The sequence below is a fragment of the Corylus avellana genome, chromosome ca1, assembly GCF_901000735.1.
Source record: "Corylus avellana chromosome ca1, CavTom2PMs-1.0".
NCBI classification, from domain to species: Eukaryota; Viridiplantae; Streptophyta; class Magnoliopsida; order Fagales; family Betulaceae; genus Corylus; species Corylus avellana.
In genome coordinates this window covers 41,611,047-41,626,824 of record NC_081541.1, presented here as the reverse complement: position 1 = coordinate 41,626,824, position 15,778 = coordinate 41,611,047, and the positions used below count along the sequence as shown (strand labels likewise).

The window sequence follows — 15,778 nt, the reverse complement described above, 5'->3', positions numbered from 1 at the left end:
AAAATTAACCAAGGAGCTTCTGATCAATCAACAGAAGCCAATCCATATCCTTTTTCATCCACAAATACTGGAAAAAATTGCACACATTTGAAAGGTCATATCAAATTCGATTCTATGACAAATATAAGGGATATCTCGATTACTATATATATATATATATATATATATATAATCAAACAAAAAGGAAAACAATTAGACAGTGATAAAACAAAGAGAAAAATATAGAAGAGAGGAAATGTAAGAAAAAAAAAAAAAAAGTATGTACCTGAGTGGCGATTCTTGCTAGACATTTAGCTCATTCAATCATTTCATCATCAATCATTATTAAGTGGACATGATCAATCTTGAGCCATTCTTTTCCTTTTTTCTTGTGAAGTTGTTTCTTTAGCAAAGGACAATTGTTGATCAGTAAAACAGAAACGGACGCAGGCAAGCCCTCTTCTGGCATGTACTTGAGCATAGGACAGTTATTGATTTGCAATTCTTCAAGAGAGGCGAGGTGTTGAAACCCCATTTTATTCAAAGATTTTAAACTTGGAAAATTCTTTATTTGAAGAATAGTCAGATTTGTGGGCATACACAACAGGTGAGACACTGGCCCCAACTTCTGAAGTGACCAAAGCTTATATTTATGGCAGGGAAAAAGAAAAAGAGGCTCTACTTCAATTTTTGGTGGCTGAAAAACGTAGTAATGCTCAACTCTCTGTGCTTCCTATAATTGGTATGGGGGGTATGGGTAAGACTACTCTTGCCCAGCTTGTGTACAATGACGAAAAAGTGCAAGAGTTTTTCAAGCCCCAAGCATGGGCTCATGTTTCTCAAGTTTTCGATGTTGTTGGGGTGACAAAAGCAATTTTACAATCTCTCACCTTTGAAAATTGTGATGGCAAGGATCTGACTTGGTTGCAAAACAAACTAAAGAAGGAACTGAAAGGAAAGAAGTTTTTAGTCGTTCTGGATAATATTTGGAATAAGAACTACCAAGACTGGACTCTCCTATGTGTTCCTTTTGAAGAAGGGGTTTCAGGAAGTGCAATTGTAATCACAACTCGCAACAATGAAGTTGCATTAAAGACTCGTACCACCAATATTCTAGACGCTTTCCCTTTGAATGGTTTGTCAAATGACTCTTGTTTGTCTATATTGGCCCATCATGCATTGGGTACAACAGACTTCATCGCACATCTAAACCTCAAAGATATTGGTCAGGAACTCGCTAGAAGGCGTAAAAGCTCTCCTTTGGTAGCAAAAGTACTCAGGGGCGTCTTACACAATAAAGTGCATCTTCATGAGTGGGAAGAAGTATTGAATAGCAATTTATGGGATATAGCAGAAGTGGAAAATGAAATTGCTCAACCTCTGATGTTGAGCTGTCACGATCTCCCTTCAAATTTGAAAAGGTACTTTGCATATTGTTCAATAATCCCAAAGGACTATGAATTTGAGGAGAAGCAATTGGTTCAGCTATGGATGACAGAAGGTTTAATTAAGCCACGAGATGGGAGAAAGAAAATAGAAGATTTGGGTAGGGAGGATTTTCGCAATCTATTGTCGAGATCATTCTTCCAACTATCGTTCAAGGATGAATCAAGATTTGTGATGCATGACCTCATCAATGATTTGGCTCAACATGTTGCTGGAGATACATGCTTTAAAATGGAGGATATAGTTGGGGGTCATAATAGGAGGAAACCTTCTAGAAAGGCTCAACATTCGTCTTACTTGGGTGGTCATTGTGATGGCATTAAAAAATTTGCGGTTTTTCATGATCTCAAATGTTTACAAACCTTTCTACCTTTTATGGTTCCAAATACAGGCAATCGTTGATTGACTCATATTGTTCCTTTTGAATTGTTGCCAAAATTAAGGCGCCTAAGGGTGCTCTCTTTGAATGGATACAACATATATGAGCTACCAGAATCAATTGGTGATTTGAAGCATCTAAGGTTTTTCAACCTTTCTCGCACTTGCATAAGAAGCTTGCCTGAATCATTATGCACTATTTACAATTTATAGACATTGATATTGGAGAGTTGCTATGCTCTAAAGAAATTGCCTTCAACGTTTGGAAACCTACTCAACTTGCGGCATCTCAACATTCGAGGAGCATATGCATTGGAAGGAATGCCTCCGCAAATCAGTAAATTAACTTGTCTTCAGACATTGTCTCATTTAATTGTTAGAAAGGTAGTTGTTCTGGGGTAAAATTGTTAGGGCCTTTGTTGCATATTCGAGATACACTTTGCATTTCCAAATTGGAAAATGTGATTAATAATGAGGATGCAAGGGATGCTAGGTTATTTGAAAAGAAAAATCTCTCTGGGGTGTCATTTGAATGGAGTCAGAACATTGATGAGTCACAAGACAGAGCGCATGAATTAGAGGTACTTAGCATGCTAAAACCTCACAAGGGTTTGAAAGAGCTCACCATCAACAACTATGGTTGTACAGAATTTCCAAAGTGGTTAAGAGTTCCTTCATTTTCTAATATGGTACTCTTGAAGATTGAAAGTTGTGCAAAGTGCACATCATTACTTGCAGTGGGCAAATTACCATCACTCAATGACCTTTTAATTAAAGGCATGGGCAGTCTGAAAAATATTGGTTGCGAGTTTTATGGGGAATATTACTCACAACCTTTTAGATCCTTGGAAACTTTGCATTTTGAGGATATGCAGAAGTGGGAGAACTGGATTCCTTGTGAAGAATTCCCAAAACTGTGTAAGCTTTCTATTAAACGGTGTCCAAAACTGATGGGTAAGTTACCAAACCATCTTCCTTTATTAGAAAATGTTGTGATAGATAGATGTAGGTAGTTGTTGGTTTCAATTTCTAGCTTTCTAAAGCTTTGCAAGCTAGAAATTGGGGGATCCAAAGGTGTGGTGCGTGGAAATAAGGTTGACTTCAACTCACTAAGATTCACATGTCTTTCAACAATTTCAGAATTCACATGTCAAATAGAAGAGTTCACTATGGGAGGACTGACAAATGTGGAAGATTTAACAATTGAAGACTGAGGAGTTGACAAATTTGCGATTAAATGATGTGGGATTACTACAACGTCTCCTGTATCTTGGTGTTCTGGAGATTCATGATTGTTCTAAACTAGTTTCTTTGGAGGAAAAAGAAGTAGAAGAGCAGTTACAACTTAGTTTGCCATCCAAACTGAGAAAAATCACGATCTTTAATTGCAAGTCCTTGGAATCTTTACCCAAGGCAATGATGAACAACAACATACATCTTGAGGAGGTTTATATTTCTTTCTGTAATTCATTGACTCACTTTGCAATAGGGCAACTACCTCCAACTCTAAAGCGGCTAACGATAGAGGGGTGCAACAACATGCAGATTTTGGGGGATGGAGATGATATCAACAAATGCGGTAGCAGCAAATCTCTTCTTTAGTACTTGCATATTTACTCTTGTTCATCCCTCAAATCCTTTACCTCAAGTGGAGAATTACTTGCAACACTTAAACACCTCAAAATTCACTGTTGTGGTTAGTTGGAGTTGATAGCGAAGAGCTTCCATGACAACTCGTCTCTTGAAGTCATTGAGATCTCCAATTGTGATAACCTTACATCCTTACCCATGGCCATACACAACCTCAACCATCTACATCATTTTTTAATTGTAGGATGTCCAATTCTTGGTTCCTTCCCGAATAGCGGGCTGCTCCCTACCAACCTGAAAGCACTTATGATTGGCAGGTGTGAGAAAATGCAAGCCTTGGCCAACTGCATACACAACCTCACCTCTCTTCAAGTATTGAAAATATGGGATTGTCCAAGCATTTTATCATTTCCGGAAGCTGGTTTCCCCACGAACCTAACATCACTTACTATCTATACTATGGCATCGTTTAATGAGGCCACTTTTGAGTGGGAATTGTCTGAGCTTACCTCTCTTAAGGAACTTGTAATTCATGGTGACTCTTCGCATCTGGTGTCCTTTCCTGAGGTGATGCTACCTGCCTCTCTAACGAGCCTCACCATTCAACACTTCCCGGATTTGGAATGCTTTCGATTCCTCGCCTCTCTTGAAGATTTGAGTATCATGTATTGTGAAAAGCTCACGTCCTTTTTAGAGGATGGCTTGCCTCCCTCACTCACGAGTCTTTTTATCTATGATTGCCAAAATCTCACGTCCTTTCCAGAGGTTGGACTGCCTCCCTCACTCACGAGTCTTTCTATTGTTGAATGCAAAAATTTCACATCCTTTCCAGAGAATGGCCTTCCTCCTTCACTCGCAAGTCTTTCTATCTCTACTTGCAAAAAGCTCACGTCATTTCCAAAGTTTGGCCTCTCTTCCTCACTCACGTATCTTGATATCAACTACTGTAAAAATATCACGTCCTTTCCAGAGGATGGACTGCCTCTCTCACTCCTGCAACTTCATATTGGCGATTGTCCTCTGTTGATAGAACGCTGCAAAGGGCGAGAGTGGTTCAAGATAGCCCACATCCCTTACATTGTGATTGATCGTTCATCCTTCTATAAACTAGAAGAGGAGAGTCGGTGAATCCGAGTTTCGTTTATATTCAAGTCAAGTTTCAAGAAATAAATCCAAAGGTCAGTTTCGTTTATTGCCACATCTTTTCTATTTTTACATATTGATTGGACGGTCATCTATCACCTATAATGGGGGAATCACGGACTGCCCATCTTTTTCTCAATAACACTTGTTGATTATCTTCTTCTTCTTCTTCTTCTATTTTTAATTTTTTGTCTAAATGTTGGCGTTGGGTTTGCTAAACGTTGCTATTCTTTTTGGGTTTGCAGAACAAGATCACAGGTGTTTGATAAAATGTCCAAGCGACCAGAGAGAAAGGAGGCCTCCAAATATTGAGTTTTTCACTACTAATTGACATATTGCTGGTCGTTATGTATTTTACCAATCATAGGTATGCAACTTGATTTTGATCCTTTGTTAATGTTGGCAACCATGTTGTGACTGCAGCCATACAATGGAACATTTATCATATTCAGTAATTGGATTGATAATGTTCATTCATTTAATTTAATTTCTAGAAGAATAAGTAGAATGTATTATCCTAACGTTGTATTCCCATGAACAAACTAATCCGGATTATGAATATAAAGGCTGCTCATTCAATTATTATGATTTCTAAGAAAGTTTTGCATCCAAATAGATACATAAATTATTATATTCTATTTTAATTGATCCGGAAAATATTCTTCATTGTTGATTCTCATTAGGACAATAGTACGAAGTTTTGCTCTATTTGCACACCTCTAATGATTATTTCTCCATCTTTGATGCTTGCTTGCAGATGGTTCAAAATGCTAGTGCTACCTGAAATACCCGCCATGCATGTGGAAGTGTTGTTTGTTCTTTTGTTGCTAATGTGTTGTTTTCTGTCTTTCCTAAAATGAACAACTTGTGTTGTCCTGTATATTAGAGGTGTGCAATTTTGGTTTGTTTTTCTGGTTCTTTTTTCCCCCTCTTTGTATTGTTTTCTTAGTAACCAAGAGATGCATTAAGGACATTTTAATTTTTGGTGATTTTTTTGGGTTAGTGGTTTTACAATGCTTATCTGCATAAGAGTACTACTCAATCAAATAAACAAAGGGCTTGCCCTTCTTTACTTCTCCTAAACTCTTTGAATTATATTGTGCAAAACAAAATAATTTTTGCTTATTTGTTTGCAAATACTTTTGGAGATTTAAGTGAATGAGAGCAAATAGATAAAGTCTGAGTATGTGACAATTCGAAAATAAAATAACAAAGGCATGAAAGGGATATTCTTCTTTACAATCTTGACAGTAAGGCTTATTCAACTAATAAAATTAAACTTGCCATCAATAAAAATTACATTTGCTAAAATTTGTGGGATAAATAAAAATTAAACTTGCTAAAATTTGTGTTTTCAAATCGTAGGTATGGAGATACTTTCAAAATTATACTTTGAAGTTGGAAGCAAACCGATCATAAGCTCCTACGAAAGACCACGACAATTTGAGTTCCAGCTGCCTTACCTAAGTCAAGTAATTCCTGAAAAACAACACACAATTAATTTGCTCCGACTTCTATATATCCATTATGATTTCGATAGTAGTAATACTACTATCGTATCCTACTAAAGAAACACCAAAATCCAAAGCACCAACCAAGTTTGAATGCTAATTTCATACACTCATTTTAAATTTTTTACTAAAATTCCACTTGCCCCAAATTTGTTATCTGCCAACCTTTAAAAGCCAGCCATTAATGGTCCTAACTCAGCTTGAAACAAATGCATAATCTGGATTTAGGTAATTCTATACCATAAGTTGGAAGCAAACTGATAAGCTCCTAAGTCAAGTAATTCCTGCAAAACAGCACACAATTAATAAGAAAAACACCAACATCCAAAGCACCAACCAAGTTTGAATGGTAAATTACATACAATGAAACATAAATTTGTTATCTGCCAACCTTTAAAAGCCAGCCATTAATGGTCCATATATCAGCCAACTCTTGAAACAAATGCATAATCTGGATTTAGGTAATTCTATACCATATATCAGCTTTTTGTGTATCAGATCTGATGTTTGCATATATACAAAATGATAGTTCAAAAAAGTTATTATGAGGATTACCAAATAAGCTGATTGAATATACATCTCAATATCACAAATATCTCAATTATAGGAAACAAAACACAATTAATTCATCCCTTGGATTTTGCAATATAAAAGCAGTTCTCCTAGCCCCCAAAGTACTCTTTGTCAGCATTAGCCAGGTGTGGTTGTTCTTTAAGTATCAATAGTCTCAATCTCAACTTCAAAACTTTCATGAATATTGAATTTTCATCATTTAATGAATTAAGTTAATTGTAGATAAACAAAATCTTTTGTGCTGCACATAAATGAGTTTAATGGAGGTGGATGGAATTTCAATTATGACTCTGTGTATGATAGATATCTAGCTCAGGCTGCTTAAGGTTTTGCTTAATTCTATTGGTGAGAAAACTATTAATATAATGTGCTTAGAACTTTTATAGTTGTAGCTGGCAAAGTCATCTTGGTATTATTTATATTTAAAGGATTATAACTTTGATGAATCCTTTGGTATTATTTTTGTATAATATTACTCTATTTTCCAATGTCAAGTCAAATAGGAATCCTCATCATTAATTTTGCCAATTGATGCTTTAATGCCTTGATTCCTCCCCAAATACCTTTGTGTTGCAAATTGGGCATATCTGACAAAAGCACAGGAATATAAGATCAGGCCTTCAAAGGATATTTACTAGAAACAAATGCCATCAAAGGGTATTTCCTCTCTTCTAAATGGTTGTAAATAAGCCTTTCAAGTAACTTACAATATTCTTTTTGTGTAACAAACATCGAAGAATGTTATAACTTGTAAGCGATTCAAAGAATCCATACCCTGTATTTTAACCTTAACCGTATTCTAATACAATTACTTTTGAAAAATAGGCACTTACCATCTGCATTACACTTCATTGCAATTTCATGAAGTATATCTATCACAATTGTTTTTTGCAAATACTAGATACTATAATGTACTCAGCAAGAGAAAGAGCCGTTTCATTGCAATATACCATGCATTAAGAACTACCTCAAAGTATAATTCCACCTGTTTTTCATGTAACTTCAACAATATTTTGAGTTTATGTTACACATTTTCATCAACGACCCTTTACCACAAGAAGCTTATAATTGTTGAACTCTTAAACTATTGTTGCTTCAGGAAAATATAAACTATATTAAAAGCACAAACTTGAAAGATAATTTTGTTAGACACTCTGCCAACCTTTAAACGCCAGCCAATGGTCCTAACTCTTGACTCTTGAATCAAATGCACAATTCAAATATATATGACCCAAAAGGCAAATTAAGACAACAAAAAATTAAGGGATGGGATTCAAATATATCCTGCATATTAGGCTTCTGGGTTTGCTTCATTCAAATTGCTGATCAGCCACATTCAATAACCCTGCAGAAGAATTAAAAATCACTCTGTAAGAGGAGCAATTATTAGTACTGGGTCCCGCTAATTCTTGAGGGTACACATTGAATCGGCATTTACAGTTCCCTACAAAATTTTAACCAAAAGAAATTTACTTTTTTTTTCCTCCTTAAACCTCCGTTTGGTTGCTGCGAAAATGAGCAAAAAAAAAAAAAAAAAAAGGATTTTCGCACACCACAGAAAAATAGAAACACACTTGTCTAAGCTAACAAGAGAAACTATCACATTCTTCAGAATCCAAAACCAATTAAATACAACACAACATTCATAATTTTCCTTTCCTTTTAGTTTTCTCAGCAACCAAACGGCGGATAACAGAAAAAGTTTTCCAAAACGTTTTCTTTCATCAAAATCTCTCGGCTAAAGCTAACACGACAACCATATATTTCGTTGTTATCATGTAACTGCTAAAGTTGAAAACTTGGAATGCTTTTTATAGAATTTGATGAATGATCATTGAAAAGAAGCCATTATATTTTTTTCTTCTCGTTTCATTCAAATCAATTGAAGGTCGATGTAACAAATGAATAGCAGGTTTGAAATATTGCCACGTAGGAGGACAAAATAATCAAACATCAGTAGTTTAATTTGTGAATCTAAGTCCCCTGTCCACATTGACTTGGATTTCACAATTGCCCGTTAAAAAGAGCATGAGGAGTAGGAAGTATGTGTTAGGGTATGTACTACATCTTTATCTTTATCTTGCTGTTCTACTTTTTCTTTTCTTTTTTTTTTTTTCTAATTATCTTGCTGTTCTTCATTATCTAATATGAGATGATGAGATGAAGATTGTCCCTACAATTACTCGTTTGACAAATTGCCTACAAAAGATAAACAATCAACTATAACCACAAAAATATCAGTTTCTGTAAAATTTGAGATTATCATGTTAGATCATAACTAATTATTTAAAATATTTAATTATTTAATTAATATTCTATCAATTAAAAAAACCAAACAAATATCCTCGCAAGGTAGTGGTTGGAAATTGGAGATTTAGAGGAAAGCAATGCGAAAGAAAAATATTCCTTTTCCCCTCTCCCATATGGAATAGAAAAATAAAATAAAAAATAAAAAGAAAAGAAGTGGTAATGGGTTGTCAACCGCACATCTCTTGTTGTAACCAAGGCCACACACAAATTTGTTTTTAGGGATGTTCTTTTCTTCCCCCTTATTTTGTTTGGACATAAATTTCTCTCAAATTGGTTTAGAAAATATTTTCTTTAATCTAATCTAATGAGTGACAAGCGTCATCTCTCATCTAATTTTTTTAATATTTATAACAGTCATTTATTGTCCTTCTGTCGTAGAATAGAGACTTATAGCCTTTAGTCCACATGCCGGTCGCTTACTTTATAGAAGTGAGATGTGGGTTCAGCTCTAGATATAAGATAAATTAGGGGCTTGTTTGTTAAAAGGTTTTGACAAAGGCAAAGGCAACCAACTTTTTCATTTTTTCAACATTCTCTTACTATTTGCATCACATCAATCACTTTTTATTACTATTCAAATAAAAAGTTCATTGCAAAACAAATTTTTTTTATTATTCCATACCAAACATTCTTACTTTTTCACTTTTTTTTTTTTTTTAAAAAAAAAAAACATTTTTACTTTTTATTTTACATTAATCAATTTTTGCTACAATTTCAAACTGAAACGAAATCGTTTACCAAACAAACCTAGATAATACTTGTGGTGAAGTCTCTCCTTTTGTTGGATTGCTGGCCTGCCCTTTATTATTAGTTAATTTTGTTTTGTCCCCATTCCCTGCCAATCAATTTTTTCCTTATATATCACCTTTCTAACCATAAGAGAGAGCAAGTGGGATAAAGATTCCCTCAAATTTCAAATTATGCCACGTCAACTTTGTTTGATATCACGAATTGATGTTTGTGATATTACTTTTAGGGCATGATTCTAATTACGTTTGAGGACCTTAAAAGTATGTTTAACACTTTAAAAATTCGTTTGAAAAAAAAAAAAAATTCACATGTTTGGTAAAAAAAACTCGAAGCACTTTTGAATGTCAACAAGCTTAAAATGAAGCTTTTACCAAAAAATGTTTTATTTTATTTTTATTTTTTTAACTTAAAAGCTCTATTTCTTAAATGCAATCTCAAACAAGCCTTTAAGAATTATCCACACGTTAGCATTACTCTAACTTATTTGATACTTTTTATGTAATTAGAACACTTGTATGTTATTTAATTTGTTTGTGCGAATTATTGTTTAGTATTAATGTTAGAAGTTTAATTCCTCGTTGAATATTTAAATGTAAAATTTGAACAAATAAAAAAAAAAATGAGAAACTTTACTTTAAACTCTTGAACTACTTGATGTTTTGAAAAGACAACTTGAAATTTAAAAACTCTCAATTTGTACACCTAAACTTTCAATTTGAATCAATTGACCCACTTCTGTCAAATTCAGCCATTAACCCATAACAAAAGTAGTTAAAAATACTAAATTACCCTTCATTTTCTTTTTTTCTTTTTTTTTTTAAAAAAAAATTAAGAGTAAATTTGGATTTTTTTTTTACAAAAAGAAAAAAAAAAATCCAAGTGTATAAATGTCATTTTATCACTTTTAACGTTTAAAATCTGACGAATGTGGGTTAATTGATTCAAATTGAGAGTTTTTAAATTGTACAGAAATTTCCTCCAAACCGGTCTCAAAGAAATAACATCCAACCTTTCATTTTTTATTTTTTATTTTTTTGAAGAAGAAAAGAGCGATTTCTTTAGATAGAAAAACCAAAATAAACACATCCATCTATAGCTCATTTAAAATAGTGCCAAATGTCTACAAACATTTAAATGATACATTAAATTCTTAACGTCATTAATAACAGTTTACTAACTTAGACTAAAAGTTAATGTGCATTTTAAATGTTTATAAACACTTGACACTATTTTAAATGAGTTGGAAGATATTTCCTCCAGACTAGTTTTAAGAAATTTTTTATCCTTTTAAATTTTAATGAGGTCTTTTCAAAATGTGCAGTAGTTTAAAGTGAAATTTTTCCTAAAAATAAAGAAAGAGAAATTAGAAAGATTATCATAATATATAAAAAGTAAGAAGAGAAATTAGAAAGATTAATTATTAGAAAGAAAAAAAGTAACTAAAAATCCTCGATCTATTAAAATTGTGCAAGTGGACGTAGAGAGTTTTTGGATTCGATTGAATGTAGCCAACCGTGATGGACCGACTCCACAGTCCCACACCACGTGATCGAAACAAAGGAATATTCAAAGAAAAAGAAAAGTCTCCTTGGCCCCACCATCAACCAATAGACCTGCCATGCCATCTCAATGTATAATGTGTTTTCACAGGAAGTGTATTCACGTCGGATTCATTAAATTTTTGGGTTAAATACCTAATATTTTAGGGTTTCATGTTTTTTTTTTTTTTTTTTTTTTTTAGGGTTTGATTTTTATTACAGGATATCTCTGTAATTTTGATAAAAATCAAATTAGTCATTTTGTCTATTGCCGTTAATTGACTTAACAGAAGTTCACGTCATTGACATGTTGATCAATTAAAATTCGACACTTGGTATAAGTGGCTACATAATCAATGATGACGTGGTACCAAATTAAATTTTTTATTTAAAAAAAATTAAAGATAAATATTTTTCAAAAAAAACAATAATAAGTATGGGGGTAGCCAAGCCACCCCCTTGGGCCGAAACCATCCCAGTGGGTATCGAGCCATTCCCGGTGGGTATCTTTTATATATAATAACTGAGAGTCTCGAACGTTGTGCTAAACACTTAGAGATAGGAAATGGCCATGGCTCTACTATCATGGCTGCAACAATCATGGCAAGAGCTGCACCAAATACCATATATTGAAGCTTTGGGTGTCAAACATGCATGCATTTTTCACATCACGTGGTTGGCTTTAAGACTTTAAGGAGTGTTAATCTTATCTTCCAACACCTCATCTGCCCATTTATTCGTTGCTGTACTTGTAAGTCACTGAGCATTCACATTAAATTCTTTATTTTGACTTAGTAATCGACGTCAATTTTTCCATTGGTTGAACAGTGGTTCACTGCACTGTGTAGTAGTAGTCCTAGTGAGTGGTTCATGTTTGATTGTTCATTTGTTTGAACTTTGAAAGCTTAGTCTTGAGATGGGAAGAGAAGATGTGAGTCTGGTGAGGAGTGAGGAGTGAGGAGGTGAGTTGGTGAGGAGTGAGGAGTCTTGTCTCGTGAAAGGTGGGAAATTGGAAATAGAAGATAAGAAATGAGTGGTTGAAAGATAAGAACGAAAATTTTTAAGTAAAAAAAAAAAAGAAAGAAAAAACCTGCAAGGAGTAAGCTGTAGACTTGCGCATTTTAGATTATACAAGGGTGAGTTAGTGGAATTTGAAGGAAGAAAAAAAATAAATGAAGAGAGTAAATGTAAGCATTAAATTCTAGAAGGTAGAAGGTGTGAAGTGGAATTTTAAGGAAGAAAAAAATAAATAAATAGAGGAGTAGGCGTGAGGAGGTGAAAAGTTTTTTTTTTTTTTTTAAAAAAAAAATTATGATGAGAAAGTTTAGAATACAATTTAAACTAAAATAGAAGTACTAAAATTAATTAGAAGACAATTTAGAAGGTTACTTTTTCTTTTTCTTTATTTATTTATTTATTTTTTTTTTTTTTGTGTGTGTTCAATCATTTCTTTTTCTAATTCATTATTTGTTTATATTGGTTTACAGCATTTGGCTAAATCTTATTGTGTTTGGTTTGTTTTCAAAAAATTTATTAAGATGCTTCAGATTCACTGAAAGGTTCTCATTTTTCTTAGACACGATTAATTGTGTTCAAGTTTATTTCGTAAGTAGTAAGTAGTTTGTATTATTATGTGTTTGTGATAGTTAAATAATATTTTGAATGGTTACTTTGTTTGTTGAAGTTCTTGTTTAGCTTTTTGTTGTGTTGTTGCTCATGTCTATAGCAAACTAAACACTTTTGTATTGGGAATGGAAGTTTTTTTTTTTTTTCATATAGTACTGACATATTACATTTCTAATATATCAATTTAAGCACGAACTTTTATAGATATTTTGTTGTAATGCATATATTGTGTGAATTACCAAATTTTTAGAACGTCAAAAAAATTTTAGTGGCACCCCCAATATAAATTCTCTGACTCCGCCACTGAAATTGGTTGTTTTACAAATTAACTATTCTTACATCAAGATTGTAAATATCTTGACCAAAATCTTTTATATATACTAACTGAGAGTCGCGTACGTTGTGCTAAACACTTAGAGAGAGGAAATGGCCATGGCTCTACTATCATTGCTGCAACAATCATGGCAAGAGCAGCACCAAATACCATTGAAGCTTTGGGTGTCAAACATGCATGCATTTTTCACATCACGTGGTTGGCTTTAAGAATTTAAGGAGTGTCTTATCTTCCAAGACCTCATCTGCCCATTTATTCGTTGCTGTACTTGTCAGCCACTGAGCATTCACATTAAATTCTTTATTTTGACTTGGTCATTAAATTCTTTATTTTGACTTAGTAATCGACGTCAATTTTTCCATTGGTTGTTTTACAAATTAACTATTCTTACATCAAGATTGTAAATATCTTGACCAAAATCTTTGTTCTATATAATAACTGAGAGTCGCGTTGTGCTAAACACTTGAGAGAGGAAATGGCCACGGCTCTACTATCATTACTGCAACAATCATGGCAAGAGCTGCAAAAAGTACCCTTCAATCCACTCCTCTCGCTTGTTTTTCTCATCCCTTTTCTCTATGTTTTCAAGCGTATTACAAGTGGCAAACCCAATTTACCTCCATCCCCACCAAAGCTACCAATCATCGGCAACCTGCACCAGCTTGGCACACTCCCACACCGTTCTCTTCGAGCCCTTTCTGACAAGTACGGCCCTCTAATGTTCTTATACATAGGCAGTGCTCCAACCCTTGTGGTGTCATCTGCCAAAATGGCCAGAGAAGTGATGAAGACACATGATATCATTTTCTCAAACCGGCCCCAAACCACAGCTGCCAAAATCTTAGTCTATGGATGCATAGACGTAGGGTTCTCACCCTATGGTGAGTACTGGAGACAAGCAAGGAAAATTTGTGTCCTCGAACTTTTGAGCAACAAATGTGTGCAATCGTTCCAGTATGTAAAGGAAGAAGAAGCTGAAGAGTTAATCAACAAGATACATGACACGTGTCTCAAAGGGGGTTCTGTTAATCTAAGCGAGATGTTCATTACAACCTCGAACAACATAGCCTCTAGATGTATACTTGGACGGAAGTTTGAAGAAGAAAATGGTAAGAGCAAGTTCGGAGAACTATCAGGGAGAGCAATGGTGTCATTTGTAGCATTCTGTTTTGGAGATTTTTTCCCTTCTTTTGGATGGATTGATGTTCTTACGGGAGTAATTCCGAGCCTGAAAGCCCTTGCTAGAGAATTCGATGCTTTGTTTGATCAAGTGATTGAAGAACATAAGACAAAGAATAGTGATGATGACCAGCCTAATAAGCTTGATTTCGTTGAGATTCTCCTCCGACTTCAAAAGAATAGCATGCTCGACTTTGAGCTCACCAACGACAACCTCAAAGCAATTCTAATTGTCTCTTTCTCTCGTTCTCTCTCTCTCTCTAATACATCCCACACACACACAACCTCATGTCTAAAAGTTTTGTGTTTCCATAATTTCAGGATATGATCCTGGGAGGAACTGACACAAGTTCAACAACTTTGGAATGGTTAATGGCGGAGCTTATAAAACATCCAAATATTATGAAGAAAGCACAAGAAGAGGTGAGAAGGGTGGTGGGAAAGAAATCAAAGATAGATGAGAATGACATCAACCAAATGGATTACTTGAAGCGTGTCCTCAAAGAAACTCTAAGAGTACATCCACCAGGTCCTCTCTTGCTACCTCGAGAAACATCAGCAAATGTGAAATTTGAAGGTTATGATATTCCACCAAAAACAAGAGTAATTGTCAATTCATGGGCAATCCAGAGGGACCCTACTGTGTGGGAGAGGCCAGAAGAGTTCCTCCCGGATAGATTTAAAGACAATCCCATTGATTTCAAAGGCCAAGACTTTGGATTCATCCCATTCGGAGCTGGGAGAAGGGGATGTCCAGGATTGGCATTTGGTGTTTCTTCAATTGAATATGTGATTGCCAACATCTTATATTGGTTTGACTGGAAGTTGCCTGGTGATAATGTACATGGGGAAGACTTGGACTTTAGCGAAGCTAATGGGCTCACTGTGACGAGGAAAATTCCTCTTCATCTGGTACCAACACTGCACTCACCTTGATCTATGCATTAAGAGATTTGTGGTTTTTTTTTAAAAAAAAAATGTGCTAATAATGTAACTTTTCTTCTTTCACTTGGTCTGTTTTAGCATTTGATGTGGTTTCTGTTTGAAATTAATGTAACGGAAGGTGTCTTCGACCTTAATAATAATAATAATTAAAACTTTTGTGTTGCATGGAAACTTTCATGATGCTATCGTCAAAGAAATTATACAGCGTGAAGGCCAGATTTGTTAACCCTAAAATCCTATATGCACGATGGTTCACATGAAAAACATATAGTGCGACACTTATTTTTAAATCATAACATAATGAAACATAACATGCAATGTTTTTTTATTAGAAAAAAAAAAAAAAAAGATATTAGAAAAACATGCAATTTTTTTTTTTTGGATGAATGATGATTTCATTAAACACCAAAGAAACATACGCCCTCTAGGATTCAGCTAGAAAAAACAAACTCATTGAGGCCCACAAACCTCATAAA

General features: G+C 34.3%; 2 protein-coding genes across 2 annotated transcripts; both read left to right on the top strand.

Moving 5' to 3' along the window:
* Positions 1 to 732: 732 nt before the first annotated feature.
* On the top strand, positions 733 to 3,405 carry LOC132172467 (putative disease resistance RPP13-like protein 1). Its single transcript, XM_059583980.1, has 4 exons — positions 733 to 1,758; positions 2,017 to 2,140; positions 2,215 to 2,757; positions 3,110 to 3,405. The coding sequence occupies exons 1-4, from the start codon at positions 733 to 735 to the stop codon at positions 3,403 to 3,405; spliced, it is 1,989 nt and encodes a 662-aa protein (XP_059439963.1).
* Positions 3,406 to 13,653: 10,248 nt separating this feature from the next.
* LOC132165907 (cytochrome P450 71A1-like) lies at positions 13,654 to 15,425 on the top strand. Its single transcript, XM_059576611.1, has 2 exons — positions 13,654 to 14,589; positions 14,679 to 15,425. The coding sequence occupies exons 1-2, from the start codon at positions 13,654 to 13,656 to the stop codon at positions 15,291 to 15,293; spliced, it is 1,551 nt and encodes a 516-aa protein (XP_059432594.1). The 3' UTR covers positions 15,294 to 15,425.
* Positions 15,426 to 15,778: the final 353 nt, after the last annotated feature.